This window comes from Crinia signifera, chromosome 3, assembly GCF_055691185.1.
Source record: "Crinia signifera chromosome 3, ASM5569118v1, whole genome shotgun sequence".
NCBI lineage: Eukaryota > Metazoa > Chordata > Amphibia > Anura > Myobatrachidae > Crinia > Crinia signifera.
This window is the reverse complement of record NC_139219.1, coordinates 97,835,639-97,854,462: the sequence shown is the minus strand read 5'-3', so window position 1 is coordinate 97,854,462 and position 18,824 is coordinate 97,835,639. Positions and strand designations below refer to the sequence as shown.

At 44.1% G+C, this 18,824-nt stretch overlaps 1 protein-coding gene across 2 annotated transcripts in view; it reads left to right on the top strand.

Annotated features, from left to right (window-relative positions):
- The first annotated feature begins 343 nt into the window (after positions 1–343).
- Positions 344–18,824, top strand: part of AHCTF1 (AT-hook containing transcription factor 1) — a 63,636-nt gene continuing 45,155 nt past the window's right edge. Inside the window, exons 1-10 of one of the 2 annotated variants that reach the window (XM_083176257.1) lie at positions 344–687; positions 2,093–2,221; positions 5,063–5,316; positions 6,293–6,473; positions 9,346–9,553; positions 11,006–11,119; positions 11,465–11,543; positions 11,786–11,936; positions 13,912–14,044; positions 14,127–14,305. In XM_083176257.1, the coding sequence (XP_083032383.1) occupies positions 2,101–2,221; positions 5,063–5,316; positions 6,293–6,473; positions 9,346–9,553; positions 11,006–11,119; positions 11,465–11,543; positions 11,786–11,936; positions 13,912–14,044; positions 14,127–14,305 (1,420 nt within the window). In that variant the 5' untranslated portion in view covers positions 344–687; positions 2,093–2,100. The remainder of the gene's footprint in view (positions 688–2,092; positions 2,222–5,062; positions 5,317–6,292; positions 6,474–9,345; positions 9,554–11,005; positions 11,120–11,464; positions 11,544–11,785; positions 11,937–13,911; positions 14,045–14,126; positions 14,306–18,824) is intronic. The other variant, XM_083176256.1, reaches the window with a different exon arrangement.

Below are 18,824 nucleotides of genomic sequence, written 5' to 3'. Positions count from 1 at the left end.
TAACTAACCAGCTTTTACCGTGCATTTTTCAGTACATTCTATAGAACAATAAGATGCTGATTGGTAACTATGGAAACCTCCCGTTATTAGATCGAAGATGATTCATTAGAAGAATGATGAGGAGTAGGCCCCGGTCTCCGGCTGACGTCAAGGGAGGACAATCATGAATTACGGGGAGTGTACGTGACACCGGGCCGGGGCCGGCCAGCCTGAATGAGCGGCATGTGCGGGGTTTCCCGCCGTTACTCTGATTTGAACGGCGCAAAGGGTAGTACCCGCGTGCTGCCTCTAGTTCCATAACTCATCCCGCCTCTAGGCACAAACCAGCCAATCAGTAACACGTTAAGGACGTACCCCCTCTAGTGTCCGCAATTTGATGATGTCACGTCTCATAACGTAGGAACTGGAAGAGGCGGTGCTACGGGTCAGAGATGGTGGCTGTGATGTTTCCGTGTATGGGACAGGCCTGAGAGGAGAGAGTGTCGCTGACGATTACGTGTGCGCCTTCAGCAGCTACAGCCGAGCACACCGACCCGACTTCAGCACCCACTGCGCTGTCTCACCGGGTGTAGTTCTGCAGCAGCTGACCACATTTCCCTACGTGTACCCTGCGCCGTGTGGGCATGCCCCGCTCTAAGTGAGAGCTGTCCTGCTGCTGCTGGGAAGTGCCCGGGGTGGGCATCTCAGGTAATGGCATGGCGCGACCCCGAATGTGTACTGTCATTGCATCCTGCGTCACGCAGCTCCCCATGTGTGCCGGCCCGCCGCGGCTCTGCTCATGTAGAACCTGAGCTAGATAACTAGGCAACAAGAAGTTATTTTATGAGTTGCTCTCACCATGCCTTTGATGCCAATCAGGGGCACTGTTCAAGAAATATTAGGGCAGAATAAGCAAGTTGTCGCTGCAGCGCTGTGTAAATGCTGTCAGGGGCACCAGGTCTTGCGCACTTTGCACCCTTTCTAGTGCTAGACTCATGTTTTTAATTGCAGTCCTACGGGGCTGCAAACTTAAAAAATTGGTGCTAGTGTAAGTGCATCATACAGCTGCTCATAAACTCTATCAAGAACTGCTGGAGGCTGTCTGATCTGACAGGTCCTACTTGCAGCACTTGAGATCTAGGGGCTCTAGTGCACGCGGGACTGTGCATCAGATTGTAACTAAAACACATGCAATTTGCCTGATTTCACTCGAGTTCTAGACCAGATCTGTCAGAATCGGGCCAAATAGTACTTGTGTATGCCCACCTCTTAAAGACAATGTACCTGGTGAACGGTGCCAAACCTAGATCAGCATGCAGTGTAAATGGGGTTATTTCCCAGGTCTGACCCGGATTGGAACTGTATTGGTATAAAATGGGTGTTGACATGTACCGTAGGAGTCATTCGAACTTATTGGGCCACATACAATGCCCATTAGGGGAGCAGTAGAAAGAGGGAGAGATAGTTAGACGTTTTTTATGAAAACAGAGGGAGTGAATGAGCTGGAGTAAGTGTGTCATGGGGAGAGAGAGATGGATTTTAAATTGAATGCTATCTGAGTGGGAACTAACTTCCCAGGATAGCATTGCATTGCAATATGTGATTGCAATATGTGATTGTATCGGCTGGATGGGTTATCCACAACTGCAAGGACAAGTGCTCTGAAAGTCATAAACAACATAGGCAAAATTTGACTGCATGTACAGACGAAGGAGCGGGTCGATAATGACTCAAAGGAGCTTGCATTATTAATTTTCATTCACACAATGATAATAAAGTTAATCTGCAGACTCTGTAACCTTTTCTTGAGGCACCGATAAAAAAAGTGACCATTTTCCTGGCATCTCACATGTGAAGTAGGAAATTGTCCGCCGTGTCATTTTGCTGCAGTCCTGCGCATGCGTACTAGATGCTGGGACTAGTTCTAGGGTCCCCTATTGACCCTTCTGCTCATAACACAACCCCCTATTCTCAATACACCAATGGTAGACATAGTAAAGTGTTTGGAGACTTTTATTTAGTTTTGATGGCTTCATAGTGATCTGATCAGTTAAAGAAATGAAATCTGTGTGCCATCTGCACAAATTGATATTTTGTTTTTTTGTTTGTTTAGGCTCAAATATGCAGAACTTAGCAGCTGAAGTCACCAGTAGCTTGCTGCGGTTTCCTGACGCAACAGTAAAAGCACTTCAGGAGGATGAAATAAGCTTAGATTCTGTTTTACGTGCTAAGTTTGCTACTGGTAAGTCCACTGTCACCAGGTAAAGGAAACAAACTTGTATAGGACAGCAGTATTTCTCAGAACTCTGGTCAGAGCACCTCGCAATCTTATTGTAAAGGCCCCCATAACACTATGCATTTCACCATGCTCTTTTCCTTCGATTGCAGTGATCAATCACAGGAAAGGAGCCCAAATTGCAGGTGACTGACTGGAGGTCCAATGCGATGCACGGTCTGGAGAAGCAGAATAGCTATTGAGCCAGGCAGGCTTGTCTGGGATCGCATATTGCATGCGATCCTGCCGCATGGGAAGCTTCTGGGTGGCTCAAAGGGGCATTGTGTGCAACTTTTCTGAGTGAGACACCAAAGCCATTACTAGTAACCCGACAATGGGGGTTTTAATATTCTCCCCAAAGCCGATTTGACAGATAAAAACGACTGAATATTGGTTGATCATTACCGCAATACTAATTAGCGGCCCAGAATGTTCCAGTGATCAGGTTTAAACACATGGCATCAGGAGAAGTCCTCAGTCCCATGTGTTATCACTGTCCCAATGGCTGGTTTTTGGGGATTGAGGCAGGCAAAGCATAATCCCTGATAATTGTGGTTAAAGGGGGGGGGGGGGGTGTTATTTCTAAGCAGCAAATATTTGTTGCTTAAGAGTGGTGGGCTACCCTTTTGCTCAAATTGTCTATGGCAATGTGTCTTAAGCCCCATACACACGGGGGGATATATATCGCTCGCGATGAGCGATATATCGCTCAGTGTCCCATTTGCATCAGTGACCAGAGATGCACTCTGGTCACTGATGCAAATGGGACATGTTCCTGTGACCAGCAATCACTACGGGGGAGAAAACGGGAGCGCGCACCCGGTGATATATATCGCCGGTGCACACTCCCATCACGGGCAATATAGTCGCTCAGCGATCATGTTGCCCGCGATATTACACAAAATCGCCCACCTGTGTACACAGCCTAAAGCCCCGTACACACGGGGGAGATATATTGCACAGTTTCTCCTTTTCTTCAGCAACCAGAGATGGTTGCTGATGAAAGGGTGCCACAGAGGTAATCAGCTGGTTTACCAGCGATTAGAACGGGGCTGGGCTGAAAACGGGAGCACACACCCTGCAATTTATCGCTGGGGCACACTCCCATCACTGGCAATATGGTCGCCAGGGACCATATTTACAGCTATTTCAGCCCCTATTGCCCCCGTGTGTACACAGCTTTACACTCCAGCCTCATGTAAAACAAAAGCTACCCATACATAAGACCAACTTTCCCCCAAACTTCCACTTTGCCTGTCCAATTAAAACTGCTCCACACACCAAACCATCTTTTTCAACAGGCTTGCCAACTTCCCTCCATCTAGTTATGTGATGGAAGTCACGGAATGTCTGACAACTTCTATATAGGTTATATAATAAGAATAATACATACATTTTGTCAACTTCATTTGTTTTTATTATACTGAACTACACTAGCTAGCACTTGGAGAACCGCAAGGTAAGCCTGCTCTGGTACCTGTAGTTCAGTACTGCTTGTGGATGGTGGCACCAGGTGCTGGAAGTCTGTAATAATGAAAAGATTAAAGTAAACGTTTATGGGTTTCAGTTTTATTTTTTCCCCTTCATTTATTTGGAAAATAATGATTGTAAATATGGTGTGTTATCAGAGCAAGCTTTTATTTTAGGTTTTAATAGGATATCTGCAAATATTAAACATCCCTGGTATGTACCATGGAAGGAAACCATGGCAGAACTGCCGTGGCTCCTCACAATACTGACTGCAAAGCACTCCTATTTCTCTTTTTAAAGAGATATTCATAGCACCAGACAAGAAATATGGAGCAGATCAGGAGTGAAGCAGACACCCCTAGAGAGACTCTCATTTATGTGCAAGCAACAGCTGGGCTAAATCGGTGCCAGCTGCATTGAGTCTTCGCCAGGGATCCTAGGCTGAACGTTGTAGCTCTGACAGTGATGGATGTGAGAACAGTGAACAAGCAGACCAACAATGGCAGCCAGTGTCCCCTGTGCATTGTTCATTTGGGGAAAAGTTAGAAATTTTCCCCATGCACTAAAACGATTATAGGGCAGTTATCGGGAATCAAACTTTATAGATTTTATATTTCCAACTTGTTGGGTGGATTTTTTTTGTTTACCATTTTGTTTTGGCTTGTGGGACTACCTGTGTTAATTGTTCACCACACCAATGGTCCAGCTAAATGATCTGAAAATATGTGCTGTTAAGGGACATACACATGGGGTGATTTTCACCCCATTTCTAAGCGATCTGACAAGAACACTTCGAAATTAAGCGCTGATCACTCTGTGTTTAGTCCAGGCATTCCCAACCACGGTCCTCAAGGCACACCAACAGTGCAGGTTTTGTAGATATCCAGGCTTGAGCACAGGTGACTTACAGTAATTAGTATCTGAGTGATTCTGATTAAACCATCTGTGCTGAAGCCTGGTTATCACTAAAACCTGCACTGTTGGTGTGCCTTGAGGACCGTAGTTGGGAATACCTGGTTTAGTCCCATGCGTCACCATCTCACACAGGGAAATACAGTACTCACACTCTTTCCAGCTAGATAAACAATAGGAAAAGCCCCACTCTGCACAGTTCGCTCAGCACACATCGTGGTATGCTGAGTGATAGTGCTTTAGCCAGTCACTCAGCAGTGGCTCCCCCATCGCCTCCTGTGTATGAGGCTTTAGGGTTCCTGAGTATAGGGTTTGGGAAATACTGCTCTTATGGTGTTTGTTATGAATGTTCTTATGTTTGAAAAGTGCTGTAAAATGCTTAAATACCTGCTGTTCATTTTTATTTGATTTTTCTTATATATTAAGGGAAATCTGGACTTGCCTGGTTGGCTTGTGGACCCCAGTTGGAAGTAACCAACTCTGTAACAGGGGAAAGGCTATCTGCTTATCAGTTTAGCGGTGTGACCGAAAGACCTCCCACTGTTGTAGCTGTTCGAGAGTTTTCCTGGCAGAAGAAGACTGGATTACTAGTGGGTCTTGTGGAAGCAGAAGATAGTGTTCTCTGCCTGTATGATGTGGGGATATCAAAAGTTGTTAAAGCAGTTATGCTTCCCGGTTCGGTATGTTAAATTCAATAAATACTTTTATACTGAGAAATGTGTTGCATTTTGTAAAGGGACAATTCGTTATTTCTGCCATTGTGTTTTTTAGTTTGTAAAAGGCTTCTTTCCTCTTTCAGTTTGGGTGACATTTCAAACTGGTTTTAGAGGGTAGGCTGAGAAATAATTCTAAACACTTAAAGGGGTATTCAATATGCTCTTTCCTAGTCTTGTGGGGTCAATCATTTTTTGGATGCAGGAGTGATGTCATTGCTGGTGTCTGACAGCGGACACTAGGATTTCTGAGGCCATATGTCTACATGTTGGGAACCCCCCTTTACTAGCTATATTGCAGTGCAGCAGCCATGGCTTCAATACTGCTCAGCATACCGGAGCCTGCTACTCTGTAATTTTTCACTTTCCAGCTGGTACAGTCTTCCACATCAAAGTTATGTCCACTTGACTCTGAAAATCTTTACTACCTTTTCATCCTCCTGATACTGATAGTCTCATGGTCCTTTAAAACATTCCCTGGCGGGCTGGACATGCCTCAAAGTAGTCTGTGGCTTGCTGGGGTCAAACCCAAATAAGCATGCCAGCAATCATTACTTTACAGGTTCTCTTGATGCACTTCAGGTTAGCAGGCTTTGAGTATTTTTTTTTTTTTTACTTACCAACACAAAGGCACAGGGCCTGCTGGGGTTTTTTCGTACAGTCCACTGAAGTGGTATAACAATTTTCTTAGTAGCTGTGATTTACTGACTCGTACAAGTTGCCTTACTTCTTGATGAGACTACCTTCTTTTTCCCGCTATCTTTTTAATTGTACCATACTATACCATACAACATGTAAGCTTGTTTAGGAACCAGAAAGGGGCATTATTGGCACAGCCTGAAATGATTCAAAAAGAAAATTCACTGTACACAAATTGTTTTTTTTTCCCCCCTCATGTTCTTAATGGCATGTCATTTTTTTTTTTCCGTTACATTTTTTTCAGGTAACTGCTGTTGAGCCTATAGTAAATCATGGTGGTGCCAGTGCCAGTACTCAACACCTGCATCAGAGCTTGAGGTGGTTTTTTGGTGTTGCAGCAGTGGTTACGGATGTAGGCCATGTTCTTCTTATTGATTTGTGTTTAGATGATGTATCAAGCAATCAGGATGAACTGGATGCATCAGGTATTTATTTTTTCACCTTCTGTAAAGAAAATGTTAACAGCTTAATACAAATTGTCATTTAAAGAATTAAAATGGTTAAAAAAATAGAAGTTTCTTATACAAGGATATTAACCATAAGAAATGGTAATTGCTAACATACAACCCAGGATTTTTCCTGCCCGGGCCCAGATTTGAACAATCCTTTCCTATGCTGCCTGCCTTTGCTCAAGACCCCTGTAATAGTGATCCTTCCAGATCACAGCATTGCAGGGGGAAAGCTGGCACTTTAAATGCGAAGGCCAGGGCCCACTGATGTCACAAATGTGGGCCTGCCTGTCTACTCCTCTCCTTGGGTCTGTGCCCAGCACCGACCGAGTAATTTAGCTTGCAATTCGTTTGTGATTGAATGGTACGCAAAATGCATTAGATTTGACTATATGGTACAGCTCTGTACTAGAAAGTTTGCCTGACCAGACTAGTTTTCTATTTGATTTACAGTACACGGGAGTGCGCATTGGGATCAAATCTGCATCGAATGTAGAAAAACCGGTACTTGTTTCCTAGCACGGCCACAATCGTGGGCATCGGGTGTAATTTTTAGTGGTCTGCGACGCGATGCCCCCGATTTTTCCCATTGAAAAAAGTCAAAATCGCGTCGTATGCGGCTAAAAAAGGCTTAAATGGTCCAGACACGATGCCCCCGATTTCCCATAGGAAACAATGTTAAATGCCTCAATTTCACCAAATCATCATAGGGAACAATGGCAAATGGGCCAGAAACCCCCCAAAACACCCCTGAACAGTGAAATGTCCCCACAAAAGTAGTTTACGCCACCCCACGATCAACGCGAACCCGAAGCGTGGCGAGCGGCGGCAGTACGCGTCCTCCGACCTTTTCATACCCCCACTATCCACGTCGGAGTTGAGAATAGAATAGTGTGGCGAACCACCGAGCCCGAAGCGTGGCGAGCGGACGCGGATACCTTCACAGGTAAACGCGTCCCTTCGCGGGCTTCACAGGTATCCGCGTCCCCTCGTGGGGCTCGCTGCGCTCGCCACGCTTCGGGCTCGGTGGCTCGCTGCGCTCGCCACACTATTCTATTCTCAACTCCACGCCGACGTGGATAGTGGGGGTATGAAAAGGTCGGAGGACGCGTACCGCCGCCCCTCGCGGGCTTGCTGCGCTCGCCATGCTTCGGGTTCGCGTTGATCGTGGGGTGGCATAAACTACTTTTGGGGGGACATTTCACTGTTCAGGGGTGTTTTTGGGGGTTTCTGGCCCATTTACCATTCTTCCCTATGATGATTTGGGTAAATTGAGCCATTTAACATTGTTTCCTATGGGAAATCGGGGGCATCGCGGGTAAATTGAGGCATTTAACATTGTTCCCTATGGGAAATCGCAGGCATACCTTCGCACCTGATTTTTTTAGTGCATGCGATGGCCGCGATGCCCCCGATTTTTACTCACGATGCCCACGATCATGATCGTTGTGGCCGTGCTAGGAAACAAGTACCGAAAAACCATTTAATGCCCATTCAAAAAAAAAAAAATTCTATTCGATTTTGCTTTTATAAGCAAAATCGAATAGAAAAATTGTGCATATCTCACCGTGTGTAACTTCTATTAGGATGATGTATAAATTTAGTTTTATATAAATGTTCTTGTTTTTTGCACTGTTGGTAGCTCTTGAGGACTAGGGTTGGCTACCCCAGCTCTAGGGCACCATGATTCAAAAAAGTTTGGGAACCACTGGCTTAGAGTGAACACTATTGTGACACTACACCTGAGACCTGGGAAGTTCTTGGATTGACCCATCAGACATACGCCTGTTGTGGACTCCCAGGCTGCTCTCATGACGCACTATAGTATGTAGTTCCAGAATTAAATCCAGTACATGCATGAATTTCTAAATAAAATAAAAAACCTCAAAAAGCAACATTTCTGGATTGGGCTAGATCAGGGCTGGGCAACACCGGCCCTCCAAATGTTAGTGAACTACACATCCCAGGATGCTTTGCATTAGTTTTGCTATGTGGCCATGCTGAAACTGATGCAAGGCATGCTGGGATGTGTAGTTCATCAACATCTGGAGGGCCGGTGTTGCCCAGCCCTGGGCTAGATCCTGTCCCCAGGCTGCTGTATAAAAATATTAAACCCTAGGAGAGAGACAAAACTTATATAATTGGAGAGGTGTCTGCATAAAAGCTATAACGTACTAATATTTACTACATGAAATATGTCCTTTAATTATTCAACAAGACCTTTTAAAATATTGCATCACATGGATGTTAGAGAAAATCTCCATATCGCATACATAGATATCATACACCAGACATCACCACAGTGGGCTGTTCCTGCTGCTTCTGCTACACACTGCAACATGCACTGCAGTAGGACACCGCACCAAAAGCCAATCCTGCTTCTAGGTGTCAACCAGGAGTGATTTTTCTGGTTGCACTCATCAGACTTGATCAAAAGTTGTTTATCTGGGTAAAAACCTTGATCGAAAGCAGGGAATCGGCAATTTCTAAAAGGTGTATAAATCCAAGGTAACAAGATTATAACTATACCGTTATGCCATTCAGCACAAGATGCCTGTCTCCTTCGCTGTCCCGACTAGGACAGTTAAGGAGACTGCTGATTGATTTGATATGACCTGTGCATATTGTGTGTGTCTGATTCTGTATACGGGACAGATCTTGAGGTACAGATTCAGAGACTCTGGCATACATGCAAGTGTCCTATATCCAGTGATTCCCATTCTCCTCGTGCATCCTAGCTGTATTGCAGCGGATGCTAGATTTTCACGTGAAATGACATGACTCCAGCAAAGATGTATAAGAACACATCGGTGTAACATACTTTTATAACCTGTTACTTTATTTCTAGATCTTGAAGTGATGAGTGGTATACCAGCTGATATCCCCAAACTGAGGGATGCTGCAAATAGAGAGAGGCGACACTTGTGTCTTCAGTTATTGGCCCCATCTGGAACCCCAGTATCTACACTCAGCTATATAACCAAAACGAACCAGCTGGCAGTTGGCTTTTCTGATGGATATCTCTCCTTATGGAACATGAAAACTTTAAGGCGAGAGTGAGTAATCTTTTTTTTTTTATATGGAACTGTGAGGAGTAATTTTACAAAGATGGGATTTCTATTGAAGTTGGGATGTTGCCCATAAGCAACCAATCAGATTCTACTTATTTATTTAGCCGCATCTGTAGCAGGTAATAGAATCGACTTGAGATTTGCAACATCCAATCTTAAATACGAAATGTTCTCTAGGTTAGGCTTTTGTGATAACCGTAAGATAATTACTGTTAAGCAGAAATCAATTATGGGGTACCCACATATATTGTACATGAATTTTTTTTTTTTTTTTTAGTCGACTTTATTTTCAGTGAAAGTTTGTATGAATGTGTGTATAATATATGAAGTAGTGGCAATCCCTCGCATTTGCCCTGATGGTAATAAAGACAAACACAATCTTGTGCTAGACTAACGTTTCAGGATGCAACTCCCTTTATCAAAGTCCAAACGTGCAATAACAGAGGAGGGTAAAAACATTCTTAACGAAATAGTGAAGTGCCAGGGGAGGTCCGCCCTTGCTGGGAGACGATGCGTGCTAGCGGCATCCTGCAGCTGCGCCATCCTCACCCGAAAGTTTGGCACACTGACATCACATAAGTTCCACCCGTCTGTGTACAAGCCGGCTGATGCAGTGGGCGCTCACTGCATCAGTTGCCGTGTGCACAGAGGGGCAGGACTGGCGCGGCTGCAGGATGCTGCTAGCACGCATCGTCTCCCAGCAAGGGCGGACCTCCTCCGGCACTTCACTATTTCGGTAAGAATGTTTTTACCCTCCTCTGTTATTGCACGTAGGGCGTTGCATCCCGAAACGTTAGTCTTGCACAAGATTGTGTTTCTGTCTTCATTACTGTCTGGGCAAGTCCGAGGGAGTGCCACTACTTCGTCTATCTACATATCCTTCCAAGTGTGCACCCTGGCAGTTGTCTCGTTGGATACTGGGAATGCCGGTCCCATACTATAGATAGATATACTCTATATCTATCCACACCCCAAATAAGTTTTCTATTGACATTTCAAGAGGTAACTAAAGCTGCGTACACACGTACAGATTTTTCTGTCCAATCTACCTGGTGGGAACAAAAACCTGGAAATTAATGGGAACAAATGACAATCAAAAAATTGTTCCCATACACTAGAAAACAGACAGTGATCAGTCAGTCAAATTGTTTAAATCATTCTGAAATAACAAATTTATCAAAGCATATATTTTTTTTCTGGTTTTTTTTCCTACATTTGAGTGGAAATTTTTGATTGTCATATGCTCCCATACATTTCCAGGTTTTTGTTCCCACCAGATTGGACAGACAAATCTGTACGTGTGTACACACCCTAAGAGCAAACATTACACATCTTGCAAACTACACAAAATATAAAATGTGTATTTTTAGCTTCCTACTCTCAGCATCCCAGTTTAGTTATACACATTTTGGCAATGTTTGTTTTTCTTGTTGCTAGATACCATGTTCAGTGTGAAGGAGGTAGAGTTCCCGTGTTTGCTGTTACTTTTCAAGAACCTGAAAATGACCCACGGAATTGCTGTTACCTTTGGGCAGCTCAGACTAGTCAAAGGTATTTCTTGTTCAGTGTGTCTGAAATGATATAATGTAGTGTATTGCTAAAGCAGAATGTTGTGATTACTGATCCTGCCTTTCTTTCTAAATGCTCCATGGCAGCCATTGCATGGGTAACCTTTCCCTTTTGTTAAGAAAGTTGTCACCATTGTTATCTATCTGACATTCGTCAGAGCATTAAGCACTAGATCAAGGGGGGCCAACCTGTGGCTCTAGAGCTGTTTGGCTGTTTTATTTTGATATTTTTGTCTTGGTTGTAGATTTTAATTTCTACATTGTGGCATTCCCTAAAGTTTTTGGTAGAAGTCCAGAGTGCTCATGTTCTCCATTTATTTTCTTGTAGTGGACAAGATATAAGCCTGCATTTGCTGCAATTGGCTTTTGGCGATAAAAAATGCTCCCCATCAGGACAAATCTATGAGGTAAGGTGTATGTACATCACCTGAATCTGCAACATTTCCCTCTAGTGCATTACTTGTGGGCACTTTATTTAGTAGTCTTTTCTTTTTTCTTTTTTCTTTTTTTAATGTATTCATTTACCACCAGTAGATGTTTCAGAACCGGTTTTCACATTCAAATCATTTCTTTGATTGTAGCTCAAGAAAATACTGTGTTTTGTGATGGTTTTTTTATTTATTTCTATATATTTGTCATTGTTTTACAGAATTTGGAGTATTGTGAGGAAAGGTACAGCTTGGATCTTTCAGCTAATATCCTGACTTTGAGAGGGCAAGCAACCAGTACCAAACTGCTTAGCTGGCAGACAGTAGAGAAGTGTCATGCTCATAATGAGAGAGACGATGGGCTACTTGAAGGTTCGTTCCTTTTTGGCACTACAGTATGCTTGTGGTCCAGTTATAATCTGTGAATTAATATTAAACCAACATTAGGAACAGTTGAAGATTAGCTTGGGTTACATCTTTGCAATGTCCTATGTACTTGTTTTGTGCCCATATATGGACCGATGTTCTCCGTACTAGATTGCATCGCATCTGGTACAAAAAGCATACGATGTGCTAAAGCAGTGTCCTTTTTGTACTAAGTGCGATGTAATCTAGTACAAAAAGTATGGTCTGCACATACTTTTGTGTTGTGCGATATACCCTCACTTCTACTCCAACACCAAGAGCTGTATGTTGCAGCACTGTGAGCAAATCAGTGACTTCTGCCAAATGCCGCACAAGGAAGCCTGCACACTCCACTTCTGGGACATCTGTAGCCAGAAACAAGTGAGTAAATGGTGTCTCCCTGCTAGCAGTGGGTTTCATTCTTGCAGTTTATCACTACTGGTATGGACACAATCGGTGATACTTGTAGCAGTCACTTTGAGCACAGATACCATGCTGGGCTCCTGTCTCCTCAATACCTTGCTCTTGGCATCCTGGTTAATTTTATACAGACCTGCTTTCTGCTTTTATTGTAGATTTGCCCACAGTTTCTGTGCATGAGGTGTCCTTTGTGTGGGTGGGTCTATGTTGATCACGCTAAATGCACCACACGAATCTTGTTTAGTATTCTATATTATCTTATATAGAACATCTATAGCTGATCCATATTTATCTGGCTGTGCTTGTCACTCTTTGCACCTCCCTTGTAGTAAACTCTGCTGATATCTGCTTTGTGTGTAGGGTTACATTTGTACATTCAGTGCAGGGTTTGGCCAAGCTGCTAGACAGAGAGGCCTGCCCAACGGGATTCCTCCTTATATGCAGACTTGTCATTGGATGCTGGCTCATACCAGGAAGCTGTTGGGTCCGTCACATTCTAACTTTCATGTTTCCTTTAAAATGTCATTGAGGGGTTAAAGTCCATTCTCCTCTTAATTGATTCAGACCAGACTATCGAGTACAAATCCCTTGTCTTCAAGTGAAAACAGCTTAATTTGCGGCTTTTGAGCAGCTACAGGATTTCCTTGAGGTGGAGTGGCCTCAGCCTACTTTGCGTTTTCAGCTATCCATGTGCATAGCTTTTTATATGCCACCGACTAAGGAACAGGCCAAGTGGTAGTATTTCCTCCGGTTGATGCCCATATCGTCCACCTAGTGACAAGTACGAAATCCCCTTTTTTACACTTGCAAACACCACACAGCCTGTGTGACTACATCAGAGGTGGCCAAACCTGTCCAAGATCTACCACCAGTTCATGTATTTCAGGCAACCTGTGCACCAGCTAGGTGAATTAGAAAACATGGACCGTTGGTAGATCTCAAGGACTGGTTTGGCCACCCCTGCTCTACATGATTCTAGCTGCATCACACCAGCTAGAAACCCGTACATTCTGCCAGCTGGACCCAGTTTAGTGTTAGGCCTTCCCACTGCCGACGCTTGGGGATGACGTGATCTCCAAGCACCGGTGAAGCTGCTCTTCATATTCTTGTAATGGGACCGGGTCACCCATATTTACTGCACAGTTACAGGGATCCTTCCCAGTTTTAATTGTGCCCACTACCTGGACCAGTGGAACCATTTTATTTTTTGGGAACCCATTTACACGGAGCTGCGTCCTAGCCATAGCCTATTGCAGAGGTGTAAAAGGCGATACTAGCAATTTGCAGGACTACTTTTAAAGAGCAGAATCCAGCTGTAAATGGAGTTGGAGGAACTAATGAAGCAGGAGTCCAAATTAATAAAATGGGGTTTACCAGTAGCCCAGACGGTGCTTACCAAACTGCAGATTAGGACATTAACTGAACCTTTGTGTGACTAAGTAATTACATCTGATTTGTTAATGAATGTTTGATTCTTTTCAGTTGCATGTTTATTTAAATTATCACTTTTTTTTCTTTTTAGTTACATCACCAGATACTAGTGTGTCAATTTTTAGCTGGCAAGTCAATACTTATGGCGAAGCTAAACCTTCTATTTATATGGGAGTGTTCGATATAAACCGTTGGTATCAAGCCCAGATGCCAGATTCTTTAAGGTAAAAATACAAAGGGTCTGTCTTAGAGGGCTTGTGGGTGTTCAGTACCCCCATCCCACTCATTAAATCTTAATTATTCCAGGCCTGGTCAGTTTCTTCGAAATTGCTCTTATTTTGCATTCTGGACGCTTGATGCTTTGGTGGATGTGACTGAGGACAGTATTTTTGACATCCTTGTACATGAACGTAGTCTCAGCAGAGGAGTTCCACCTTCGTATCCACCGCCTGAGCAGTTCTACTACCCAAGCACCTACAATTTTGGTATTTATTCAGTTTATCTACGCATATTTTGGCATGCTTTTCTAAATGACTGTCTTTACAGTCAAAACATAATCCAAATGCTGTATGATGATGTAAGGAAAACTCTGTATATACTGCATAAGTAAAAGCAATCACTGTAATGACAGTGTTAAATTCATGTGAAGTACTGTTTCTTAAATTTATTTTATTAAGTTTCTTAATATAGTGCATACATATTCCACAGCGCTTTACACAGTGTAGTTGAACATTCACATCAGTCCCTGCCCCAGTGGAGCTTACAATCTATATTCCCTTACACATATTCACCCACACAGACATTCTAGGGTTAATTTTGTTGGGAGCCAGTTAGCCTACCAGTGTATTTTTGGATTGTGGGTGGAAACCGGAGTACCCGGAGGAAATCCACGGAAGTACGGGGAGAATATACAAACTATGCACAGTTAAAACCATGGTGGGAATCGAACCCATGACCTCGGCACTGTGAGGCAGTAATGCTAACCATTACATCATCCGTATGTTTTGTGAGGTTGCCATATTTTTCCTGCACATGGTTGGTTAGCATTCACATCATGGGGGAGGATGTAGCATTATAAAGTACAGAATTCTTCAAAAACCTACATGTAGATTCCTACCAGTTGCAAATTTTGAACTGTTGATTTTATTTGTTGTGCATACGTATGCCACAATAAACAGGTTGCATGCTACAATGCAAGCTGCCATGAACACATCTGTTTCATAAACCTAAAGCAGACACTGCAATTTTTTTATTTACAGTATATATATTTTTTTCTACCTGCTTTCTGGTTTCTCCTTGTTTACACAATATAGAGCCGTCCCCAAACGCCAGTAAAATACATAAAACACCAAATAAGTGTGACACAATGGTGATACCACAAATTAATCACACCACATTTTGTTTGCAATGAAGAAATATTTTTATCTTCCTGTTTAAATGCAACCACGGTGCAGACTTGTCTGTAACCAAATAGCCTTAATTGAATTGCACTCACATTACCATTTTTTTTCAAAATGGCATAACAAGAATATTATGCACAGGTAAATAATACTGCTTTCAGACCACAAACCCGAGTCCAACCCTGTATTTTGAACACTGGTCCATCCCTGCTATGACCTGGGTCAGACACCTTTTTGACACCTTTCAAACTGAACTTCAATCCGGTTATTCCCAGGTTGGCCGCTTTCACATTGGACCCGGGTCAGCACAGCAAAGCCTATGGGTGTCATTAAAAGTGGACTTATTTTCAGGCTTACAAACATGTCACAAAGGAAACAAGTGAGGGGCTGAGAGGAATACTGAGTGACTCCTATATTTGCGCAGGGGGAGAGCCTCTTTTATCTATGTTTTTGTAAACCACAGCATATTTTACGGTTTGTCATTTGTGTATAGATTTCTTCCTCTCCCCTTATATTCAGCAATTCCCTCACCCCCTCATCTGACCAAATTGAGGGCATGCCTGTGCTACTGCTGGAATGCTGCCTCAGACGTGTGCTCTGCAGTGTGCTGCTTGTTTTTCCAGGCTCTGGCCGCTGACTTCATCAAAGGAGACAGAAATCTCCCAATAGCTGTGTTTGATGAAAGCAGTGTTGAATAACCTGGGTAGGGAGCTTTCAGACTGCACACTAACCTGGGTTAGAGCCATGTTCAACCCTGGTCAAGACCAGGGTTGAAATGCAGTGTTACTCAACCTGGGAATTTTCACAATGGTGCTTTCACACTGCACTCCCGAGTTGGAGACACATGGACACTGCAATAACCCGGGTCCAGAGTGCGGTCTGAAAGTGGTATAACCGGGTTCCTCTATGGTAAAACTCAAAAAGACCAATCTGGCAATATAGTCTAAAATTAAGAACAGTATTTATTACACTATTGCACTGACATGCCAAATGACCAAATACGCTTTAATGCTGGGTACACGCCTTTTTGCACACATTTCTGTCCAATCTAGCAATGTATGGGATCATAGGAGACTCAACCATGTGCGCTTAAATGCTGGAAAAAACTATAGTTATTCAGATAAATTGTTTAGTCATTTGATTTGTCATATGAAACCTTTAGATCCATACACACTGGGCGTTTTTGCCCTGTGTATGGATAAAGATGGGGGAAAATCGCTGGCCTGAAAAAGCATACAAGCTGAGCATTTTTCGCCTTGCTTAGCGGGGGTTTTTTTTCCGCAAAGGGTGGTTGACTTTTTCCAGATTAGTGGCTGGGCCAACGTGATGGAGTGCGCATCAGCACTCATTGCTGCCCAGTACACACTTGGTAGCTTTCAAGCCGAAAGCAGCTCAGATGAGTAAACTTAGTGGTTCCCGCTCAATGTTGCCCAGTGTGTATGGGCCTTAGCAATCATTTTTATACATTTTCCAGTTTTTGAGAGCAATTGACTGTCATTTTCTCCAACACCTTTCCAGATTTCTGTCTGCACAAGACAGATTGGACAGAAATCTAAAGATGCATACACATGGTGAGATTTCACTTTCTACTAGACCACTATTAGATCTGGGTTAATAGAGGGTACACACTGAGATATGCACTTTTTCTATTCCATCTTGCTTATAGAAGCAAAATTGAATAGAAATCGAATGGGCATCAAATGGTTTTTCTACATTCGATGCAGATTCTATCCCAATGCGAGCTCCCATGTCAAATATAGTCAAATCAAATGTGAACACTAACTATAACCCAGATCAAATAGTGGTCTAATAGAAAGTCAAATCTCCCCGTGTGTGTGTGTGTGTGTACCTAGCTGTAGTCATCCAAATCTAGGGGTGTCCTCACTGGATAATCACACTCGAATTTTAGCAAGTCTGCATCCACAAATTTGTCCTTAATTTCCGGGCATACCGAATGTTAAATTTTATTTCTCTATCCTCCACTAGGTGACACTGGAGAGTTACAGTGGGGAATAGAAGGCGACCACAGGGAGCTTGGGCACTTTAGAATAAATTAACAGTGACTAACTCCTCCCCTTCTACTTCCTCTCCTAGGCAGTCTTAGCATGTGCCCTGCGGGAGCTGGGTGCGTTCAAGGCTCACTCCTGAGCTTTATATATTTTTTAATGTAAATTGATGCTACAATCAGCAAGAGGACAGGCAGGTAGCTCCCTGTCCCTACCTGCCTGCGACGCGGGCGCTGTCGGCAGGTCCGGTCGCAGCTGCATGCAGCTTGCCTCCGGTACCTGGCTACAGGATCCACAGATCCTGAGGTCCCGTCGCCGCTGCTTGCAGCGCGCCTCGAGGACCTGTTAGCATGCTGCACCCGACAGCTAAGGCAGGGGTAAGTATAGCGCTGATCCCCCCCCCCGCAGGTGGGGGATTCAGTGTAAAATGCCGCGGCAGCGCACTTTTAAATACAGCGCCATTACTGAGGAGCGAGAGCGCGGCATGCTGGGGACTTCCGCTTCCTCCTTCTTTGTAGGAGCGGCAGCCATTGAAGCAGCAGCGTGATCCGCGGCTCCCTCGAGGTGTCTGGAAGTGCCGGTGACCCTGGTTCAGTGAGTCACAGCGGGACATAGGAGGTCAGGGCGGCTTGGACTGTGTCCAAAAAGGTCCCTTAGCCGGCGCAAGTTATATTTATATACAGTGCGCGTATCGGGCTTGTGGCAGACTCTGCCTTTTTTTTTTTTCTATACCTCCTCTCCTGTCCAGTTTTTCCATCTTTCTCTCCTTTCTGTTAAGATTGCTGAGTGTATGATGGCTGGTAAAAAGATTGCTTGCAAGAAGTGCAGCAATAAATTCGCGCCACACGCGGAGGGCGCCATTTTATGTCCCTCATGTGCTGCATCCCCAGCCCCCACCCCTTCAACATCGGGGCAGGATGTACCTGTATGGGCTTCCCAGTTGTCTACAGTGATTTCTCAGCTAGCTTCTGAGTTATCTTCGGCCAGACAAGATAGGGATGCAGCCAGGGATCAGCAGGCAGAGTTAACTTCTGCTGTGGAGAGTCTGTCTAGAGCATTGCATGCAGACTCCTCTACACCCCCTCCCCCTAGACTGGCTTCTGCTAATAGGATGTTTCCTCAGGTCCCTCTGTTAGATGATACAGATGATGACATGCCAGCTCTAGAGGAGGGTGAATTTCATGACCCTGATGCTCAGCCTGATGCTGAGCCTGATGCTCCGCTTATACAGGACACTGATGTCCCCTCTCAGGGTTTAGAGGACTTAATACAAGCAGTCAGGTTAATCCTCAATGTCACAGAGGAGGTGAGACCTGCTGCGCGTCCCTCAGTGTTTGCTAAAAAGCAGAAACAGTCTGCATACTTCCCAGCCTCAGAGGAGCTGGATGAACACTTGCAAAAAGCTTGGTTACACCCAGACAAAAAGTTTCAGGTGTCTCAGAGATTTTTCACTGCCTACCCTTTTCCTAAAGATGCTAGGAAGTCATGTAACGCCACCTGCTGTTGATTCTTCGGTATCACGCTTGTCCAAAAAGACAGTGTTGCCCATTCCAGGAGCCTCTACCCTTAAGGATGTGTCTGATAGGCGGTTAGAGAGT